At 46.8% G+C, this 22,366-nt stretch overlaps 1 protein-coding gene, 1 long non-coding RNA gene and 2 other non-coding genes across 4 annotated transcripts; 3 read left to right on the plus strand and 1 right to left on the minus strand.

Annotated features, from left to right (window-relative positions):
• The first annotated feature begins 6,054 nt into the window (after window positions 1-6,054).
• LOC135580541 (olfactory receptor 12D1-like) lies at window positions 6,055-6,905 on the plus strand. Its single transcript, XM_065076362.1, has 2 exons — window positions 6,055-6,086; window positions 6,122-6,905. Exons 1-2 carry the CDS (start codon window positions 6,055-6,057, stop codon window positions 6,903-6,905), a joined length of 816 nt encoding a protein of 271 aa, XP_064932434.1.
• Window positions 6,906-9,538: 2,633 nt separating this feature from the next.
• TRNAQ-CUG (transfer RNA glutamine (anticodon CUG)) lies at window positions 9,539-9,610 on the plus strand. The gene has a single exon. It is a non-coding gene; the product is annotated as a tRNA-Gln (tRNA).
• Window positions 9,611-16,291: 6,681 nt separating this feature from the next.
• LOC135580525 (uncharacterized) lies at window positions 16,292-18,252 on the plus strand. Its single transcript, XR_010475301.1, has 2 exons — window positions 16,292-16,953; window positions 17,736-18,252. It is a non-coding gene; the product is annotated as an uncharacterized LOC135580525 (long non-coding RNA).
• A 612-nt stretch (window positions 18,253-18,864) lies between these two features.
• Window positions 18,865-18,936, minus strand: TRNAQ-CUG (transfer RNA glutamine (anticodon CUG)). The gene has a single exon. It is a non-coding gene; the product is annotated as a tRNA-Gln (tRNA).
• Between the last annotated feature and the right edge of the window lie 3,430 nt (window positions 18,937-22,366).

Raw genomic sequence — 22,366 nt, forward strand, 5'->3', positions numbered from 1 at the left:
AGTAAAAAGTTGCTCAGCATACCAACATCTGCCCACATGAAAGTGGCTGCCAGAATCTACACCTTGCTGCCTTTTTCTGGGATTTATCATCTCAGCATATCAGATAACAGCATTAATTTTCTGGGAAACTTCCTAGACTGTTTCAGCCAAAATATACTTGGCTGATTTTTGAAAGACAAAGATGAAAGGGAAAAGGGGGATGGATGGATGGATGGATGGATGGATGGTGTGATTCCTTTGTTCAACGTATTTATCAGCAAAATAGGCAGTAACAGTTGCCAAGGTTTTCTATAGACAACAGAAATAAGCATAATTACTGTTTCACCCCCGTAGGCATCTCAAATAATATTAGTCACTGATGCCACGGAGGTTCCTATTTCTCTTGTTTGAGTGGCTAATTCAGATTTAAATATCTGCACTGCTGGTGCCTAAAGGTAGGTGAGATGGATTCCCCTTGTTTGTCAAAATAGCAGTTCCAGGCTCCAATGAGAAAAAATGAACCATGGAAACACACTTATGTCTTGGTTCTGCTATAGGAATCAAGTAAGAATGAGGAACAGAAATATTACCTTATCTTACTAAAAGGGGTACAGTTTTCTCTCTCTCTTCAGCAGAGCCAATAATTCCCAAGGCAGAGAGGATGAGAAACTGTGACTAGAGAGAAAAAGGGAAAGGAACATCACTTTGATTTCATCTGTAAGAGGCTGCATCTTGTCTCTGATTCCAAAGGCACTGACAGCGAATGGGTGGGAGTATTTAAATTTTCACTTGCTCCCAGTAGGATCAGATCTCCAGACAGTAACTTCCTCGTATGATGACATCATGTGTTAAGTGATCTTTTTTTTTAGTATATTTGGTCTCTATAAATGTGCAGTATGTTTTATGACATACTAGCAATCTAAGTATAGTATAAGCAAAGTTTCCTTCCACATGTTCAGAATTGTATGAATAAGCGAAAAAAAATAGTTAACAGATATAATAGGGTATTCATTTTTCTTTTTCTTCTCTAGTTGACTAATATTTGGGGGGCAAAAATGGAATATGATATGTTTCACAGTAGCTGAAAGTTCTTCTAAAAGATTATAATGAATACTTGAGTAGCAATGATGTTATGAATATAGAGCATTGTAATATGATACCAATGTATTACATGGCCCTAAATACAACATGCCATACAATAACAGCTATTTTTAGGCTTCTTATTTTTTATAACATCTTGTCCACTTTATTCTGGAAATCATAGATTTCTTTTGGTAGATGTTTGCTGGTCATCTGAAGCACTCTCCATGAGGGTGTGGTAACTCCATGTACGATAGAGGGAAAAAACTAGGTAATGTGAATTCAAGACTGAGGAATTTAACACTTAATCAACTCTGTAAAGCCTGGGTTTGCATCCTGAAATATCTAGGAAGACAAGTCAAGCAAGTGGAAGAAATTGTACCAGTGCGGTTGGGAAACGTCACAGAGGAGCCATTAATATTCTCCTGTTGCTAAGGAGGATGATTTAGAGCCCTGACTCCCTGACCATGCACTGTGTGCAGCAGGATCTCATCTTGCTGCTGCTCTGTCACGAGTTACATGGCTTTCTCATTTCTATGAATTCTCTCATTGTCTCATCCGTGTGAATGGAAATGTCTTTATCCGTGTGTGGTGACCTGGCTTTGGGCGGCTGCCAGGCTCCCACGCAGCCGCTCGCTCACTCCCCCTCCTGGACAGGACAGGACAGGATGGGGGAGAAAACGAGATGAAAAGCTTCCAACTCAGGGAGGTCACTTACAAATTGCCATCACGAGCAATTCACACTGACCCTAATAAATGCTCAAGACACATTACTTTAACACAATCCTAAAATGAATTTTGCCCTGCTCTTTTTGCTTTTCCTTCAGTACAACTGCCTGTTACAGTTTTTGCTGTAAAAAAAAACAAAAAAACAAAACCAAAACCGAACAAATAAACCAAACAAATAAACCCCAGCAGTTCCCTTTCATATTGAGATGATTTTGGTTTCTGTTGCAACAGATGTGAATGCTTGCTCCTGCCTGCCTCTTCAGAGCATTCCTGCAGTGTGTGGTGTGTGTGCGTGTTTTGCATGGCTGAAGGGATTTTTCATCAGCCACACAGGTATATTCTCTGAAGCATCAATCTGCCAGTTTGCATGGTGAAAGTGCATGAGATAATTAAGAATTCTTATTTTTCAAAGTTCATGCCCTGTTTGAGCATGCAATAGACTCAGTTATGAAAGCCAAAGCTGAAATGGAATTGAATCTGGCCAGGGATGTCAAAGACAGCAAGAAAGGCTTCTGTAAGTACATAGGTGACAAAAGGCAGACAAAGGACAATGTGGGCCCATTGCTGAATGAGTTGGGGGACCTGGTGACACAGGATATAGAAAAGGTGGATGTATCGTATGCCCGCTTGTCCTTGGTGTTTACTAGCAAGACCAGGCTTCAGGAATCCCAGACCCTAGAGATCAGGGACAAAGTCTGGAGCATGGATGGCATATCCTTGGTGAAAGAAGATCACGGCAGGGAATACTTGACATACATAAGTCCACGAACCCTGACGGGATGCTCCCATGAGTGCTGAGGGAGCTGGCTGATGTCATCATGAGGCCACTCTGCATAATCTTTGTATGGTCACTGTGACTGGGGGAGACGTTTGAGGACCGAAGGAATGGAAATGTCACCCCTGTCTTTGAAAAGGGCAAGAAGGAGGACATGGAGAACTACAGGCTGCCCAGCTTCACCTTGGTCTCTGGGAAGGTGATGGAGGAACTCATGAGGTGAACCTTTTCCAAGCTGTTGTGGCTTAAGCCCAGTGAGCAATCAAAACCATGAGAGCTGCTCACTCAGTCCACCTGTCTTCCCTCTCCAAACAGGGGAGAGATGCAAAAGGGAAAGGGTAAACTCATGGATTGACATAAAAACAGCTGAATAAAATAACAAAATAAACTAATACACTCCTACTGCTACTAATGGTAATTCCTGAAAGTCATGTGACTCTGACATAACTTAAGAAGAACCTGACAACCCTTACAGTGTCCTGAGAAAATGATAAATTGCAAGCACTTCCAGACATCGATCATGCTGTACAAAGTAGTTATTGAGACGACTGGGATGGCACTGGGAAGTGCCTTTGGTTTTGTCCTTTATAGAGACAGTCTAGGACTGGTATGTAGTCATGTGTACACAGGTGTACAGAAATGGTTTAGACCCTATGGAGTGTGCCAGCTGGGGTCTAAATATCATCACAGAAGAACAAGAGATTATATCAAGCTATGGGTCACATCCATCATCCTAGGATACCTTATCTTGTCAAGAATTGCACTACAGATCTCCATTTAGGCAACTGAATCCAGATCTCATACCCGTACTCATGGCTTCGTGAGCATGATCACTTCATAAACAGGGACACATACAAGCAGAGATTTCATGCTTTCTTCCCCTTGGTCTACAATACCAAACGTGGACCCTGGGGTTCCCAGAGAACCATGCAGTGGGCAAGAAATGAGCTGATGGGTCAGGTTCAAAGGGTTCTAGGAAACAGGTTTGTGTTGGGCTGATGAGCAGCCACTATGGAGTTCTGCAGGCATCCCTCTTAGGGCCAGATATCTTCATAAACAACTTAAACGCAGGACTTAATGGAGTGTTAAGTAAGTTCACCAATGACACAAAACTGGGAGAAGATGTTTTTTTGAAAGGAGGGCTGAGGGTGGGTTGGTTCATTTGGTTAGTTTTGGGAAGATTTTGTTGTTATCTAGTCTCTGTGGGCTGCTTTATTTTCACTCTTCTACTTTGCAGGTGCTCATCTACACACTATGTTGCTGTGCAATTCACCATTGATTCAGAAAACTCATCTCAGGAGACTGATCAAAGCAATAGGAAATTTAATTGTTGTTGATATTTTGCACATTCTGGACAGGAAAAAAAGACTTTCTACTCCTCTAATTCGGTTATCAGAAATTTCTGGTAGCATTTGCAAAGTTTGCTCCTTGCATCCTACCCAAACAGCTAGAAGCTCCTGAGAACTCACAGTAGTCATTGTCATCACAGCTGCAGTATTGATCTCTCAGCTACAAGAATGCCAAGGAGATACCACAGAAATAAAGAGATCAGAAATTCTCTTAACTCCACAAAATACATTGTTTTGTCCTCAGCTTTGTTTACTGGCTCTCGGTCGAAGGGCCCTACTGCAATGAGAAACGTGCTGATTGACAGTGAGATGAGGATTGTGCAAAATTATCTTTTTTAATATTATACAATTTATATAGTGGGAAAAATATGGAACTTCATGATGAAAATTTGTCTTTGCATTTGTGTTGAAGTTAGTTGAAAAATAATAACAATAAAATTGAAAATTAAAGAGTGGTTTGGAAAAGCTATTCTCTTTTGACTGGATGTGTACATCAGTTAATCAAAGAAAATATTAGTCAGCATCTGAGAAACAGAAGGGAAGTGTTAGAAACAGAAGAAAAAAAGATGTTCAGAAGGAAGAGAGGAAAGGGATTAGATCACCTGTGGTTGAGTGAGAAAAACAGGCAGAACCAGAGGAGGTAGTGGAACACACCTGAATGAAATGCTGTCTTTCTGCAGATGCATTTCAATGAGGAGGGCTTTGGAGCCTAAAGGTGGCAAATCCCATGGAAGAAACTGAAGCATTGGTATTGCACAGAGAATGGCATCTCTAACTCTTGCAGTGCAGGTGACACACTAAAATGTTGATAAGGTTGTAATATTATCAAATCTAGTGTTTCCAGTAGAGCTTGTTCAAAGATCAGACTAAAAGCATTTTCAGAGAAATATGGTCAGTGTTCCAGAGTGGTCGCATGTGTGCAACATGCTCATGTTCTTTTATGGTGAAATCAGTTTGGAAGTTCCCTGTTTGTTTCCTGTTTTCATGCTGAAAAACTAAGCTAAGGAAGCATGAGAAAAGGAGTGATTGGGCTGGAGACCTCTCATAACGGCTTTTAAAAATCACCTATTTTCAATAGAAGTATATAGTACAACAGAATGGATGAGAAAGACTGTGAAATTTATCCATATATGTTTTAACCTCTTTAAAAGATTTATTTTGAAAATAATTATTTTTTCAATAGTTGGATTCATCAATTTTAGTCATCACTGCATTGAATGTACAGAGAAAACTACTCATCTTGTAAGATTTGCAGTCTCTGTTGTAAGCCAGAAATACCTGTGTCTACCAGCTCTACTAAAATAATGTCGGGACTTTGTTCTTTGTTCTTTATGAAAAAAAATTGGATGCAAGTGTGTACTCCTTTGCATTTCAGAAGACGAACGATGGTGACAGAACTGACCGTGTTGTCTCAGTGGGCAGTATGACCGACTTTCAGTGGGATGAGCCCGTTCGTCTGGAACTTGCACCAGGTAACTCGTCTCCTGCAAGTTCAGTCTTGCTCCATCACAGTATTGCGGGAGCTGAGATCTTGGCTTTTGTCCCATTCGCTGCTGCTGAGCAACCTAGAGACATTCTTTAGGCAAAGTATACATTCCAATAGCAAAACCAGTTTGTGATCACAAGCTCAGGCAGCCTCTTCCTTTATTCTCATAAGAAATGCTGATGACTGTATGGTACCTTGAAGCACCTTCTGCTGGCTGTTGGTAGAAAATTGGAACATGTGCAATTTTTGAGATGGAAGAATTTTCTGTAAGAGATGGTAACCATTAAAAATGTGAAAGTTGAAATCGACTTAATGAAACGTAGGCACAATATTGGAAAGAAAGCATCAGGAGTGAATCATATGATGAGATCATGGCTTGCAGCAGGAAGTTCAGATGAGGACAACTGAAATATGAATGTGGGTGAAGGTGAGAAAGCAGCCCTGTTTTACATCTTACATATTCTGCTGTTATGCATAGGTGGAACCTTATTTGAAGATTTTCTTGGTTCTAGACAGAAATAGGAGAAGACTACATTAATTTTTTGTCCATTTTAGTTTCTTTTCTTTTTGATTACGTGTCTGATGTTCTGTAATGCTCTTGCTGCTCAAAACTGTGGAACCTTGACATGTTGTTTTTGTTTCTTACTGTTCTAGCAATGCTGAACCAGACTGCGCTCAGTGAGTTCATCCTTCTGGGCTTCATTAATATACAGAGGTCGCAGCACTCTTGGGTGTCACTGATATCCAGGGGCTGCAGCACTTTTTCTTTGTTTGCTTCCTCTTGCTCTACTTGACCAGTCTTCTGGGATATGGTGCCATTGTGACCATGGTGATAGCTGAGCCCCGTCTTCACACACCAATGTACTTCTTCCTGGGGAACTTGTCCTGCCTGGACATTGTCTTCTCCACAGGCACTGTTCCCGAAATGTTGACTGGCCTTCTCTTTGGACATCAGCCCATCTCTTTTGGTGGGTGCTTGGCCCAGCTCCTCTTCTTCCACTTCCTGGGCAGTACTGAGGCTGTGCTACTGGCCACCATGGCCTATGACTACTATGTGGCCATCTGCAGTACTTTGCACTACACCCTTGTCATGAGACTCTGGACTTGTCTGCTGCTGGCTGCAGCCAGCTGGTCCATTGGTTTTGTGCATGCCATGATACACTCAGTCATGACCTCTCAGCTGACTTTCTGTGGCCACAACCACATTCATCACTTCTTCTGTGACATCAAGCCACTGTTGAATTTGGCTTGCAGTAGTACCAGCTTCAACATGACCCTCCTCAATGTCCTTACCACATCTGTTGTTCTAGGCCCCTTTGCCCTCATAGTCCTCTCCTACCTCTACATCATCTGCTTCATCTTCCATAAAGTCCACTCTCAGGAAGGAAGATGGAAGCCCTTCTCCACCTGTGCCTGCCACCTCACTGTTGTGGCACTGTTGTACATACAGCGATCACCTCCGCCAGATTCCTCAGCACCCTTGGGTGTATCTCATCTGCCCTCATAGACTTGTGGATGTCCAAGTAGTGCAGTAGGACGCTAACCATTTATCCTTGGATTATTCAGTTTTGATTCTGCTCCCCATCCCTGTCTTCTGGCTCAGGGGGCTGTGTACCTGGAGCACAACCGTTCTGAACTACTAAAGACTGAGGTAAAGATGGCATTTAGTACCTCATCCTTTCCCTCGTCTTCTGTCCCTATGTTTTTCTTTGTATCCATCAGGGATGGATACTCCCCTTTCTGCTCCTTAAGTTACTGATATATTTATCTTGTTGCCTTTTACATTGGTGACCAGGCCCACATCTTGACAAAATGGAGTGCAACAGACTTATCACAGAATCCCAGAATGTGAGGGGTTGGAAGGGCCCTGGAAAGCTCATCCAGTGCAATCCCCCCATGGAGCAGGAACACCCAGATGAGGTTACACAGGAAGGTGTCCAGGCGGGTTGGAATGTCTGCAGAGGAGACTCCACAACCTCCCTGGGCAGCCTGGGCCAGGCTCTGCCACCCTCACCAGGAACAAGTTTCTTCTCAGAACTAAGTGGAGCCTCCTGTGTTCCAGTTTGCACCCATTGCCCCTTGTCCTGTCACTGGTTGTCACTGAGAAGAGCCTGGCTCCATCCTCCTGACACTCCCCCTTTCCATATTGATAACCATTAATGAGGTCACCCCCCAGCCTCCTCTTCTCCAAGCTAAAACTTACAAGTTTAAACAATCAGTTAACAGGAATCAGTTAACATAGGGGATGTTGCTGTCTGAATACGAAAGGCAGATTGCAAAGCTTGTATGCTCCAAGTACCTCAGTCAATGGGTAAAGGAGGAGGAATCACCTGTGGTTGGGGATTAAGGTAAATACGGGGCTGTATCTTCCGAAGTCATTTAAGAAATCCCATAGAGACTCCAGTGCACTTTATTCATCAGTGTCCTCCAGGCTTAACAAACCCAGAGACTTTAGCTGCTCTTCATTTGGCTTCCTCTCCAAAACCTTCAGCAACTTTTTAGCCCTCTTCTGCACACTCTTTAGTAGCTTAATATCTTCTTTATCCCATGGCATCCAGCCCTGCACACAGTGTCTCAGGTGAGGCCGCTCCAGTGCAGAGCAGAGCGGGACAGTCCCCTCCCTCACCTGGCTGGCCATGCAGTGCTGGATGCACCCCAGGGTACAGTTGGACCTCTTGGCTGCCAGGGCACACTCTTGGCTCATGTTCAACTTGCCGTCAAACAGAACCCCGAGATCCTTCTCCGTGGAGCTGCTCTCCAACAACTGGTCCCCCAGTCTGTATGTACAGCAAGGGTTGCCGAAGGAAAGGCTGAGGGAGCTGGGTCTCTTTAGTTTGGAGAAGAGGAGAATGAGGGGTGACCTTATTAATGTTTACAATTATATAAAGAGTTAGTGTCAGGAGGGTGGAGCCAGGCTCTCCTCGGTGACAACCAGTGGTAAGACAAAGGGTAATGGGTTCAAACTGGAACACAAGAGGTTCCACTTAAATGTAAGAAGGAACTTCTTCCCAGTGAGGCTTCCAGAGCTTGGAAGAGACTGCCCAGGGATGTTGTGGAGTCTCCTTCTCTGCAGACATTCAAACACGCTTGGACACCTTTCTGTGTAACCTCATCTGGCTGTTCCTGCTCCAGTGGGGGGATTGCACTGGATGATGTTTTCAGATCCCTTCCAACCCTTGACATTCTGGAATTCTGTGGAGCAGCAGCCAGAACACAGCACAGAGTTCCCCCAGCAGGCAGGGGATGTTCTGGGGATACTGCTGTTTCTGCCTTCCCACCAGGCAGCTCATTCCCCACCTTCCCAGACACAAGAGGGGACCATCAGGGTTCTACAGCTGGGGAGGAGGACAAGCCTGTTAGTGTGGGAACCACCTCTGTGTCAAGAGGTAAGGGGAAGACCAGTTTGGGATGCAGACAGTTCCAGCTCTGCAGTGCACCTGCTGCACGATACAGCTGAGCCATCAGCAATGTGTGTGGCCCCTCTGTGAAGACATATTTGAGAAAGGGCAGAAAAAGCCAGGCTGAGAGAGGAGGAAGGAATGAAAAGAGTGGGAAAGAGCAGAGGGAAGATGCATCCTGCTCGTGCAGGTAAAGGAGCCTGGTGTGAAGGAGTCTGGAACAGCCTTAGGAGATGAACGCCATTCTCACTGAAGGAGAGGCTACTTTGGGACAGAAGGGAACAGTGTGTCCTGGAAGAAAGGCCCAGGGTTTGAAGTCAGCCAAGACAATCCTAGCAGAGGAAAGCAGTCTGGATCATGCAGGGTCTCCAACATGGGGGTGCAGGGAAGCAGCAGCAGAGAGCACGAGTACAAGCATCAAACCACCCAATTCTGGGCTATCAATGCACTTTGTGAGGGGCAATGTTGAAGGGCTTAAGCTGGCACCTTCATAACCAGGTCTTATGAACAGAGATTCTCAGGGCTTAGGAGCCTGGATCGTGTAACAGAAGACATGTGAGGCTTATGCAAATAGCTCTGACAATCCCTGGAAAAGCCCTGTGAGTAGCGGGTGCCTGGTGGCCCTGGAGGAAGGGTGTTTGTATTTGGTGATGGCCAGGGAGCTGGAGAGAGAACCAGGCTCACCCAGGACCATATGGCTGAACCGGGGTGGCCACAGGAAAAAGACAACAGGTGTTCAGCAGGTCCCATGGTGTAATGGTGAGCACTCTGGACTCTGAATCCACTGGTCTGAGTTCAAATCTCAGTGGGACCTCAAGTTTTAGCTCTCTCAGAGCTTTCCTCAGCATGCACACACCTCCACAGCCTTGCTGTTGGGTCACTTCTTTAATGCATTCCCATCAGCCCTCCTCTCCTGTGCTCCCAGCCCTGGCACTGACACCAGTGTCCCTTCTCCTGCCCTCTGTCCAACAAACCTCTGCATATTTCCCGAGCTCTGGCCCTGCCCCATTTCAGCTCCCTTGTTCCTGATGGCTGCTTCTGGATGGGGGATCCAGCAGCGGCTCAGCAAATCACACAAGAGCTGAGGTGCAGATCATGCAGGCCAAGCCTGGCTCAAAGCAGAGTCAAGAAGAGGAGGCTGTTGAGGGCCTTGTCTGGTTGGCTGTTGGACATTTTCTAAGATGGAGAATATACAGCCCTGCTGGGAACCTTTTCCCCATCTTGACCACCATTGTTTCTTGTATTAAGTTTATTTCCTCTCCTGTCCATTGCTTCTGGTGTCCTGTCAGGGAATTACACCCACCCTGGCACTGTTTCTGCATGGGGACACAGTCATTGTCATGGGAAAAAGCAGGTTCTCCCTCTTTCTTGCAGAGCAGTTGAACAACTGACAGAGGAGGAGGACGAACCACCATGAGTCTCCAGCTATGCTGCACAAAGTCTTTAATGAGAAGGAGCAAATGCAGTGGCACAAAACAAAGACCAAGAAACACATCTGCAGGGTTCAGGGCAAGACAGAGAACAGCCCATTGCCCAAGGACAAGGTCGAAACACAAATTGCTTCCCTTTCCCCATTCTGCTCCACCTGCTGGCAATCCCAGCCCAGCAAGAGCAGTCCCTAACTCCAGCACCCTCCCCCAGCACCAGGAGGTTCAGCAAAGCAGAAGAGAACGAGCCCTTTCTCAAGGAGCTCAGAGCAAAGCAGAGCCAGAGGAGGCACAGCGAGGCCTGAAGTGCAGCCAGGAGCCATGGGCACAGGTCCCTCCTGCCAGCTGGCATGAGGACACCCAGCCCATCTGCAAGGCCTGGCCACACTCCTGCTGTGCAGTCCCCATCATTCTTCCTGCTCCAGAAGGGACAATGCACCAGGTTCAGCAGTTCAGACGGCAGCGGGGTGGAGGCAGGCACAGCCCTGACCCCCCCTGACCAAGGGAGCCCCCAGAAGAGATGGGAACCCCCGCAGTGCTGAGGGAGCTCCCAACAGCAGCTGACAGAGAGGACCCCACAACTGTGTTCTGAGGGAAAGAAGTGAGGATGGGGCCTGGCAGGGTCACCACCACTGGAGAGGCCTCAATGGCCACCGTCGAGTCACCACAGCGGGCGACACAGGGCTCACTGCAGCTGCTTGCAAGTGGGGTTGGGCCAGAGGAACCACAAGGTGCTGGGATACAGGGTCTGAAGCAAGACATCTCTTGGTGAGGGAGGAAAAGCTGAAACACAGAGCACAGAGACAGCACAATTTCAGTCTGTCTTTCTTGTCCTCACTTATCTCTGCAGATGCACTGCACTGTCCTCCATCTGCCTTTTAACTATAAGTACAGAAATTGCCTCCAGCTCATCTTGCAGACATGTACAATAGGCATGACATCTCAGCTTAGAGCTAGATTTGAATGCCGAGGACCAAAGAAGTGCCTAACTGATTGCTGCTGTCACAAGGACCTCCTCCTGCATTACGCAGTGCAAAAGCCCAGATGAAGGTTGATTCAACTATTCCAGCAGAAATAGGCTGCGTGAAATAAATGTCTCAGAAATCAGCTCTTGAGAAAACACAGTGTGCACAGAGCTGCCATGGCCCTCACTGTGCTCTCTGAGTTGCATGGTCCAGAAAGGCTGAACCGCTTTTGGGACAGGACCCAGCTCAGTGGATTAAAAGCTCCTGTGGAGAGCCTGATCATACCCCATCTCCAGAAAAGGCAGTGCTGCATGGAAGGAGGCACTGGATGCACTTGTCCATTTGGTTACAGACCATCTGTCTAAAGCAGAAATTCTGCTGAGCAGACCTCCCTGCATCTGAGCCCCATTCATCCCCTTGTGCTTGAAACAGCTTTTCAGTTCTCCCCAGACAGGCCCATCAAAAGGGAAAGAGGTGGCAACCCTTCAACAGTTCTATTTCTGTGCACATTGAGGAAGCCCAAGGCTACCTGAGTAACCACCATGACAGCAGTTCAGCCCATGGGGAGAGATGGAGTGCACAGAGGCTTACCTCCTTCCTGGAGGAAAGGGAGGAAAGAGAGGAGGATGCAGAGCCTGAAACAGTGCAGGCTTTTATGCTGTGTCCTAGTGCTCTGTGGGGCCACAAACATTCCCTGCTCATGGAGCATCTAAGCTCCCATTAGTTGTTGCTTGCCAAAGTATTGATGGTGATTACGTCCCTGCCCCTTTCCTCTGAAATATTTTGCTCCCACTTCATAACAACTGGAATGAGCTCTGAATCACAGAATGGGTTTTAATTCTAAAGGACTTTAAATATCATTTAGTTCTACCCTCCCTCATGTGGACAAGGACAACTTCCACGAGAAAATGTTTCTCAAAACCCCTTCCAACTGAGCCTTGAACACTTCCAAGGCTTGGGCAATCACAGCTTCTATGGACGGCCTGTTCCAGTGTCTCACCACCATCACGGGGAAGAGTTTCTTTCAAATATTTAATCTACATCTAGCCTTTTTCATTTTAAAAACTTTGCCTCTCTTCTTGTCACTGCACTCCCTGACAAAGTGTCTCTCCCCATCTTTCTTGTGGTCTCTGAAGAGTCTTCTATTCTCTAGCATAAAAACCCCCAAATCTCTCCTCCCCTCCTCCTAGGAGAGATGCTCAGATCCCTGATCATCTGTGTGTACTACTCTGGACTCAATTGAGCAGGTCCACGTCTTTTCTATGTTGGATGCACTACTTCTAAACTCTGTGCTCCAGGTGGAGTCTCATGGGGCAGAGTAGATGGGCAGAATCACTTCCTCTGAGTTTCAGGCCACCCTTCTTCTGATACAGCCCAGGATACAATTGGCTTTCTGGGCTGCAAGCATGCATGGCAGCTCATATTCAGTTCTTCATCCAGCAATATGCCCAAATACTCCACCACTGGACTGCTCTCTATTCACTCATGGCGCAGCCCATATCCATGTTTGGGATTGCCCTGACCCAGGTGCAGGACCTTGCATATGGCCTTGTTGAACTTCATGAGGTTCGCCTCGTCCCCCTCTCTAGCTTGTCAAGGTCCCTCTGGCTGGCATCCCTTCCCTCTAAAGTAACAATCATGTCACTCAACTTGGTCCCATCCGCAAGCTTTTTGAGTGTGAACTCAACCCCACTGTCTATGATCTCAGCAAGGATTTTTTGTAATACCGGTCCCATTACAGATGCTTGAGGGACACCACTGATCATTGGTCTTTTCCCGGACTTCAAGACATTGACTGCAACTCTTTGAGTGAGACCACTCAGCCAACGTGTAGAAGGCCGGCAAGTTTCTCAGGCACAATTTGCCAGGGTAACCATGTTGACTGTCACCAATCACCTTAGTTTCCATGTGCCTTAGACTAGTTTCCAGGAGGATCTGCCTTATGGTCTTGCTGGCCAAAGAGGTGAGACTGACCAGGCTGCAGTTCCCTCAGTCTTCCTTTCTACACTTTTTAAAAGTGGGGGTTATGTTTTCACTTTTCCAGAAATTTCACCAACCTGCTACAGCTCTTCAAATTTGATCACTATGGGCTTAGCAACTTCATCTGCCAATTTCTTCAGGATCCTTGGACGCATCTCATCAAGTCCCATGGAGTTGTGCACATTCATGTTTGTTATACGGGCTTGAACGTGATCTCCCGTGATGACTGGTACTTCATTCTCCCAGGCCCTGCCTTTGGATTCCATTAATTTGGTGTTGTGGCTAAGACACTTGCCTGTGAAGACTGTTACAAAAAAGTTGTTGAGTATGTCAATTGTAGTCATACTACCCCAGTCTTGACCACTTGGATAAATTCTTCCGCACTAGTAAACAACAGGTCCAGCAGTGTCTCTCCTCTGGATGGAGTTTCCATCACCCGTAATCAAAAGTTGTCCTCAGCACATTCCAGTAGTTTCCCGGACTGCTTGCGGTTTGCCGTACCACTTTCCCAGCAGATATCTGGGTGGCTGAAGTCCCCTATCAGGATTGGTGACTGTGATACGTCGAAACAATTCTTCTGTGTCCCACATTTGTAAGGTAAATAAACTCTGAGGTCTCAGCTTGTGTGCAGCCAGATTTTAAGTGGGTTTGTGTCTCATGAATTGCCTTTGTCACATTGCCCTCTTCATGGTGAGTATAAACACGAGCCACGGTGAAATGCATCTATGATGGACACCTTGAGTTAGCTGTTGGGTGCTTTTAGTGCAGATATTCAAGCTAAACCTAAGGAACATTTCTACAATGGGTCATTGTAGACACACAGGGGAGAGCAAGTAGTTTCAAGACTGCACAATCTTGTACAGGAGAATAGATGCTGTTCTGCAGGGATGTTGCAAAGCTCAATAGCAAAGAAGAATCATTGTGGGCTGGAGGGAAACCCCTTGCAAGCAGGACTGAGGGCCACAAGGACCTTAAATACTCGTATCAGGCTCTGCCACAGCTTGTTTAATCGGCCCATGAGCCCAGGGAACAAAAGGCAGATTGATAATAAGGAAGAGCAGACCAGAGGGTCAAGCCAGTCTCTTTCAAGTAACCTCTCCATGGGATCTCCATAGCCACATCCCTTGATAACCAGGCCCTCATGTTTCTTCCAAGAAGGAATCTAGGCTGGGATCAAGAAGTGAAGAACCTTGTGAAAAGAAGCAAATCAACACATAGAAGGGTGATCACATAGGAGCCCATGCCCATCTCTGAAAGACACCCACACCCAAATCGACTTGATTTGCTCAGAAAGAGCATCCCATACCCCAGAGGTCTGCATGGTCTGAGTTTGCAGAGAGGTTCAGGGCAGAGAGCCAAAACCTCATGGCCAGTTTTCTTGGCCACAGATGGGGTGACCCATTCCATAAATTTCAGACTACAAAGGGACATTGGATCAGTCTCACAGAGCACCTGGGAGTCATCATGATGTGAGAGAGTTGGGAAAAACCCTGAGCTCCTGGCAAACGTGAGTCATCATGCTGTGGACTCCAGTGGACAAAGTGCCTCAGCCTCAGGCATGTCAGAGATAGCAGAGTCATAGCCTCATTCCTCTGAAAGCTCTACTTTCCTCAAAGGCATTTCCACACCTTTTAGCATCATTCCTGAGTGAACTGGTGCTTCTATGCAGCCTTGTGCTGCAGCTGACTTCCAAGGCATTGCTGTTTGTTTGCTGCTCAAGGGCTCTTGAGACTCCATGCTCTTCCAAATAATGATGGTTAGAAGGGACCTGAGAATCTCCTGCTCTGAGCAGACAAAGCTTCCCACTTACCTCAGGAAGCACTGGGCCTTGTCCTGTTGACTTCTGAACTCTGCCACCATTGGAGAAGTCACTGTCTCTAGGACAGCACATCCAGGGCTGCAATGTGCCCCTTGTGGACCACCAGGAGATGGCAGTGAGGGTGCCAGCATTGTTTAACAGTTACACAGAAAGGTCTGGGGAGATGAGATGAATAGATTTTTTCACGTGGGCAATATAATGACACCTCAGGGATGGCCACTTCTCTTTCTCCTTCTCAGTCTGGTACTTTCATCCCACTTTTGAAACCCACCGATATTTAGGTTTGATCTGAATGAGCCAAGAAATCTGATTCTGCTCCATGAAGACCATGAGTGCTGGATGTGTGAATGCCACCTGGTCTGCATTTCAGTTTCATGCCATTGAGTATAACCCTCTTCTGGGCAGCAGGTGTGACAGGAAGAAGAGGGAAAGTCTGTAGAAGCAGAACTTTCACTGTAAAAATCCTGTAAGGAGCCTTCACTCCTAATCCTGGTTTTTACTTCCCATCCACCTCCAGACCTCATCCCATAACCCTGGGATCTTCTAGAGAGAAGTACTGGCAGAGGAACAGACAGAACGTGAGGGCTGGAGCACGTGGTGTATAGGGTAAGGCTCACGCAACTAGGGGTATGGAGTCTGGTGAAAATTAGCAAGGTGTGGAGCAGGAGATGAATGTAACTGCAAAAGGATAAGAGGCGTGAAGCTGTTGAGTTATCAGGGAATTTGAGCTGCTCAGAACAGTTCATTGGAGCAGAGGACCTCCAGACACCCATTCCAACTGTTGTACTTCTCAGGTATGCTGAATCAAAGAGTCATTTTGGTTGGAAGACAATCTCAGGATAATCAAGCCAGCTGTTAACCTAACACTGTCACATGAGTCCTTGAGCAGACAGCAAAAGTCATGCCTTGGAACACAGCAACAGTTCAAGATCACGTAGAAGCACCAGTGTTTTCATGAGGCTATCAGCTGTGGTATCGCTGGTGCACCTGAGGCCAGGACAACATGTCCACTGAAATTCACAGCAATGACTCATGTTTGCTGGCAGTTCAGGGTTTTTCCCAGGTGCTCTAGGAGGCTATCCAATGTGCCTTTGTAGTCTGTAATGCATGGAATGGGCCATGCCACTCCTGTCTCAAGAAAAATGGCCATGAGCATTTGGTTCCTTGCCCTGCACTTGCCCTCATAAGCAGATCATGCAAGCCCTTGGGCTCTGGGGTTCCCTTGCAGAGCAAACCAGGTCCATTTGGGTGTGGGTCTCTTTCAAGAAAGGACAAGGGCATCTCTTTAATTACAAAACCTGGATGTGGTACAGCCTGATGAACATGAACAAGGTCATCGTGGCTGTCATTCCAACCCACAAGGGACTTCCCTCCAGCCCCAAATGGTTTTTCCTTGCTGTTCAGCTTTGCCACATCCCTGTAGAGGTGCATCTCTTCTGCTGTATGAGATTGTACAGTCTCAACCTTCTCTTACAACTTACAGACTCCTCTGTGTCTGCAACGACCTGTGGGGAGAAACGTTTCTCAGGTTTAGCCTGTGTGCCTGCACTGAAAACATTGGAGAGTTGACTTGACGTATCCTTTAAAGCAGAACTTCACCATGACTGGTGGTTGTACTCACCATCAAGAAGGCAATGTGACAATCCATATCACAAAAAAACAACAAAAAAAAAATCGACCTGAATACTAGACTTAGACCTCAGAAGTAAGTTGCCTAATGAAGCTGGGACACAGATTAATTATTTTGGTGTCCAGCACTATTAAAAAGGAACACAACATTTGGGATGAAAAGAGCAAGTAATTAAGCACCAACAAAGACTCATCAAGCAACAGTTACTATGTGTTTAGACGCTTCATGAGCAAGGAATGTATGTGGCCCCACGGAGCTCTGGGACACAGCATAAAAGCCTGTGCTGCTCCAGGCTCTGCATCCTCCTCTCTTGCCTCCCTTTCCTCCAGGAACGAGGTAAGCCTCTGTGCACTCCATCTCTCCCAAATGGGCTGAACTACTGTCATGGTGGTTTCTCAGGTGGATCCTTGGGCTGCCTCAACGTGCACAGCAACAGAACTCTTCAAGGGCTGTCACCTCTTTCCCTTTAGATGGGCCTGGCTGGGGAGAGCTGGGAAGGTGGGGATTCTTTCAAGCACTAAGGGATGAATGGGGCTCACCTGCAAGGAGATCTGCTCAGCAGAATTTCTGCTTTAGACAGATGGTCTGTAACCAAATGGACAAGTGCATCTAGTGCCTCCTTCCATGTAGCACTGCTTGTTCTGGAGATGGGATATGATGAGGCTCTCCACAGGGGCTTTAAATCCACTGAGCTGGGTCCTGTCCCAACAGTGGTTCAGCCTTTCTGGACCATGCAACTCAGAGAGCACAGTGAGGGCCATGGTAGCTCTGTGCAAACTGTGTGTTCTCAAGAGCTGATTTCTGAGACATTTATTCCACGCAGCCTATTTCTGCTGGACTAGTTGCACCAGCCTTCATCTGGGCTTTGCACTGCGTAATGCAGGAGGAGGTCCTTGTGACATCAGCAGTCAGTTAGGAACTTCTTTGGTCCTCGGCATTCAAATCTAGCTCTAAGCCGAGATGTCATGCCTGTTGTACATGTCAGCAAGATGAGCTGGAGGCAATTTCTGTACTTACAGTTAAAAGCCAGATGGAGGACAGTGAAGTGCATCTGCAGAGATAAGTGAGGACAAGAAAGACAGACTGAAACTGTGTTGTGTCTGTGCTCTGTGTTTCAGCTTTGCCTCCCTCACCAAGAGATGTCTTGCTTCAGACCCTGTATCCCAGCACCTTGTGGTTCCTCTGGCCCAACCCCACTTGCAAGCAGCTGCAGTGAGCCCTGTGTCGCCCGCTGTGGTGACTCGACGGTGGCCATTGAGGCCTCTCCAGTGGTGGTGACCCTGCCGGGCCCCATCCTCACTTCTTTCCCTCAGAACACAGTTGTGGGATCCTCTCTGTCAGCTGCTGTTGGGAGCTCCCTCAGCACTGGGGGGGTTCCCATCTCTTCTGGGGGCTCCCTTGGACTGGGGGGGTCAGGGCTGTGCCTGCCTCCCCCCCGCTGCCGTCTGAACTGCTGAACCTGGTGCATTGTCCCTTCTGGAGCAGGAAGAATGATGGGGACTGCACAGCAGGAGTGTGGCCAGGCCTTGCAGTGGGCTGTTCTCTGTGTTGCCCTGAACCCTGCAGATGTGTTTCTTGATCTCTGTTCTGTGCCACTGCATTTGCTCCTTCTCATTAAAGACTTTGTGCAGCATAGCTGGAGACTCATGGTGGTTTGTCCTCCTCCTCTGTCAGTTGTTCAACTGCTCTGCAAGAAAGAGGGAGAACCTGCTTTTTCCCATGACAATGACTGTGTCCCCATGCAGAAACAGTGCCAGGGTGGGTGGAATTCCCTGACAGGACACCAGAAGCAATGGACAGGAGAGGAAATAAACTTAATAGAAGAAACAATGGTGGTCAAGATGGGGAAAAGGTTCCCAGCAGGGCTGTATATTCTCCATCTTAGAAAATGTCCAACAGCCAACCAGACAAGGCCCTCAACAGCCTCCTCTTCTTGACCCTGCTTTGAGCCAGGCTTGGCCTGCATGATCTGCACCTCAGCTCTTGTGTGATTTGCTGAGCCGCTGCTGGATCCCCCATCCAGAAGCAGCCATCAGGAACAAGGGAGCTGAAATGGGGCAGGGCCAGAGCTCGGGAAATATGCAGAGGTTTGTTGGACAGAGGGCAGGAGAAGGGACACTGGTGTCAGTGCCAGGGCTGGGAGCACAGGAGAGGAGGGCTGATGGGAATGCATTAAAGAAGTGACCCAACAGCAAGGCTGTGGAGGTGTGTGCATGCTGAGGAAAGCTCTGAGAGAGCTAAAACTTGAGGTCCCACTGAGATTTGAACTCAGATCGCTGGATTCAGAGTCCAGAGTGCTCACCATTACACCATGGGACCTGCTGAACACCTGTTGTCTTTTTCCTGTGGCCACCCCGGTTCAGCCATATGATCCTGGGTGAGCCTGGTTCTCTCTCCAGCTCCCTGGCCATCACCAAATACAAACGCCCTTCCTCCAGGGCCACCAGGCACCCGCTACTCACAGGGCTTTTCAAGGGATTGTCAGAGCTATTTGCACAAGCTTCACATGCCTTCTGTTACAAGATCCAGGCTCCTAAGCCCTGAGAATCTCTCTTTCTTTTCATAAGACCTGGTTATGAAGGTGCCAGCTTAAGCTCTTCAACATTGCCCCTCACAAAGTGCATTGATAGCCCGGAGATGGGTGGTTTGATACTCTCTGCTGCTGCTTCCCTGCATCCCCATGTTGGAGACCCTGTATGATCCGGACTGCTTTCCTCTGCTAGGATTGTCTTGGCTGATTTCAAACCCTTGGCCTTTCTTCCAGGACACGCTGTTCCCTTCTGTCCCAAAGTAGCCTCTCCCTCAGTTTGAATGGCTTTCATCTCCTAAGGCTGTTCCAGACTCCATCACACCAGGCTCCTTTACCTGCACGAGCAGGATGCATCTTCCCTCTGCTCTTTCCCACTCTTTTCATTTCTTCCTCCTCTCTCAGCCTGGCTTTTTCTGCCCTTTCTCGAATATGTCTTCACAGAGGGTCCACACACATTGCTGATGGCTCAGCTGTATTGTGCAGCAGGTGCACTGCAGAGCTGGAACTGTCCACATCCCAAACTGGTCTTCCCCTTACCTCTTGACACAGAGTTGGTTCCCACACTAACAGGCTTGTCCTCCTCCCCAGCTGCAGAGCCCTGGCGAGGCTCGTGTGTCTGTGAAACTGGGGACTGAGCTGTCTGGTTGGAAGGCAGAAACAGCAGTGTCCCCAGGACATCCCCTGCCTTTTGGGGGGATCTCTGTGGTGTGCTCTGGCTGCTGCTCCACAGAATCACAGAATGTCAGAGATTGGAAGGGACCTGAAAAGATCATCCTGTCCAATCCCCCTTCCAGAGCAGGAACACCCAGATGAGTTTACACAGGAAGGTGTCCAGGCGGTTTTGAATGTCTGCAGAGAAGGGGAGTCCACAACATCCCTGGGCATCCTGTTCCAGGCTCTCGCACCCTTATTGGGAAGAAGTTCCTTCTCAGATTTAAGTGGAACCTCTTGTGCTCCAGTTTGAACCCATTACCCTTTGTCTTACCATTGGTTGTCACCGAGAAGAGCCTGGCTCCATCCTCCTGACACTAACTCTTTATATAATTGTAAACATTAATAAGGTCACCCGTCATTCTCCTCCAAAGTAATGAGAGCCTGTTCCCTCAGCCTTTCCTCATAAGGGAGATGTCCAACACCCTTAATGATCTCTGCCTTGCTGATGGGCACTTTGGAAGTGGTGCCTGCAGAGAAAGCAAAGGAGAAGGTGTCAGTGGCAGAGAGAGGGGGCTCAGGCTGTGGGACAGCCCTGGGCAGCCCTGGGTGTCCAGAGGGCAGGAGGGCAGCAGTGCAGGGAGCACTTAGACTTCAGTAAGGCCTTTGGCACCGTATCCCACAGCATCTCCTGGAGATGCTGCAGCTCATGGCCTGAATGGGTGTATCTGAGCTGGATAAAGAACTGTTTGGATGGCCGGGCCCACAGAGTTGTGGTGAAAGGAACCAAATCCAGTTAGTGGTTGGTCATGAGTTGTGTCCCCAGGGTTCAGTATTGGCACCAGTCTTGTTTAATCTCTTTATCAATAGTCTGAATGAGGGTATCGAGTGCACCCTCAGTGTGTATGCAGATGACACCAAATTGGGTGGAAGTGTTGATCTGTTGGAGGGTAGGAAGGCCATACAGAGGGATCTGGACCAGCTGGATCACTGGACTGAGGGCAAGTGTCTGTTTGTCCCTTCTGTCATACTACGTAGTACGTATCAAAAACAGGTGATTTTTGAAAGCCGTTATGAGAGGTCTCCAGCCCAATCACTCCTTTTCTCATACTTCCTTAGCTTTGTTTTTCAGCATAAAATAGAAAACAAACAGAGAATTTCTAAACTGATTTCACAATAAAAGAACATGAGCATGTTGCACACATGCGTCCATTCTGGAACACTGATCATATTTCTCTGAAAATACTTTTAGTCTGATCTTTGAACAAGCTCTATTGGAAACATTAGATTTGATAATACTACAACCTTATCAACATTTTAGTCTGTCACCTGCACTGCCAGAGTTAGAGATGCCATTCTCTGTGCAATACCAATGCTTCAGTTTCTTCCATGGGATTTGCCACCTTTAGGCTCCAAAGACCTCCTCATTGAAATGCATCTGCAGAAAGACAGCATTTCATTCAGGTGTGTTCCACTACCTCCTCTGGTTCTGCCTGTTTTTCTCACTCAACCACAGGTGATCTAATCCCTTTCCTTTCTTCCTTCTAAACACCTTTTTTTCTTCTTTTTCTACTACATCCCTTCTGTTTCACAGGTGTTGACTAATATATTCTCGAAGTAACTGATGAACATATCCAGTGAAAGGAAAATAATTCTCCCAATCTTTTTATTTTTTTCTTTAAGTTTTAAAAATTTTAAATACAAATGTAAAGACAAGATATTTCATGCTGAAGATTGCCTATTTTTCCAAATATGTAAATCGTATATTAAAAAAGTAAAGTTAATTCTGCTCAAACCTCACCTCACTGTCAATCAGCACTTTTCTCATTGTAGCAGGGCTCTCTGATTGAGAGTTAGAAAGCAAAGCTGAAGATAAATCAGAATATTTTGTGGAGTTAAGAGACTGAGAATTTCTACTCTCCTTATTTCTGTGGTATCTCCTTGATATTCTTGTAGCTGAGAGATCAATGCTGCAGCTGTGATGACAACGACTACTGTGAGTTCTCAAGGGCTTGTAGTTATTCAGGTAGGATGCATGGAGGAAGCTTTGCAAATGGTACTAGAAATCTCTGATGACCTAGTTAGAGGAGGAATAAAGATTTTCCTTCATGTCCAAAATGTGCAAAATGTCAACAAGCTCATGTGGGAATTAAATTTCCTATTGCTTTGATCAGTCTCCTGAGATGAGATTTCTGAATCAATGGGGAATTGCACAGCAACATAGTGTTGCCTGAAGAAAGTGCGTAGATGAGCACCCGTAAAACAGAAAAGATAAAGTGAAACAGTCCACAAAAACCAAACAACCAAACTACCCCTCCTCCTCAACGCCCCCCCCAAAAAAAATCTAACACAAAGATCTCCATCACAGTGCACAAAGTTTATGGCTGGAATTCTTCCTGAGTCACACAACCTCAGCTGAACTGAAGCGGTGTTTGGGCAACATTTCCTAAATCTCTTTAAAATAGTATAATTTGTGAAACCTAGCATTTGTTCCCTCCATTGTGCTCTCTTTGGATTTCTGATGTTTCATTTTTGTTGGGGTTTCACAGATAAGGAGGAGACATGTCA

The sequence above is a fragment of the Columba livia genome, chromosome 11 (genome assembly GCF_036013475.1).
Source record: "Columba livia isolate bColLiv1 breed racing homer chromosome 11, bColLiv1.pat.W.v2, whole genome shotgun sequence".
In the NCBI taxonomy this organism is placed as follows: Eukaryota; Metazoa; Chordata; class Aves; order Columbiformes; family Columbidae; genus Columba; species Columba livia.

What these genes read in the sequence shown, in the direction of transcription:
- LOC135580541 (XM_065076362.1), top strand. Translation starts at nt 6,055, where the DNA reads ATGCTGAACCAGACTGCGCTCAGTGAGTTCAT. An exon ending in ACTGCGCTCAGTGAGTTCAT is followed by an intron (nt 6,087 to 6,121) that starts CCTTCTGGGCTT and finishes AGAGGTCGCAGC; the next exon opens with ACTCTTGGGTGTCACTGATA.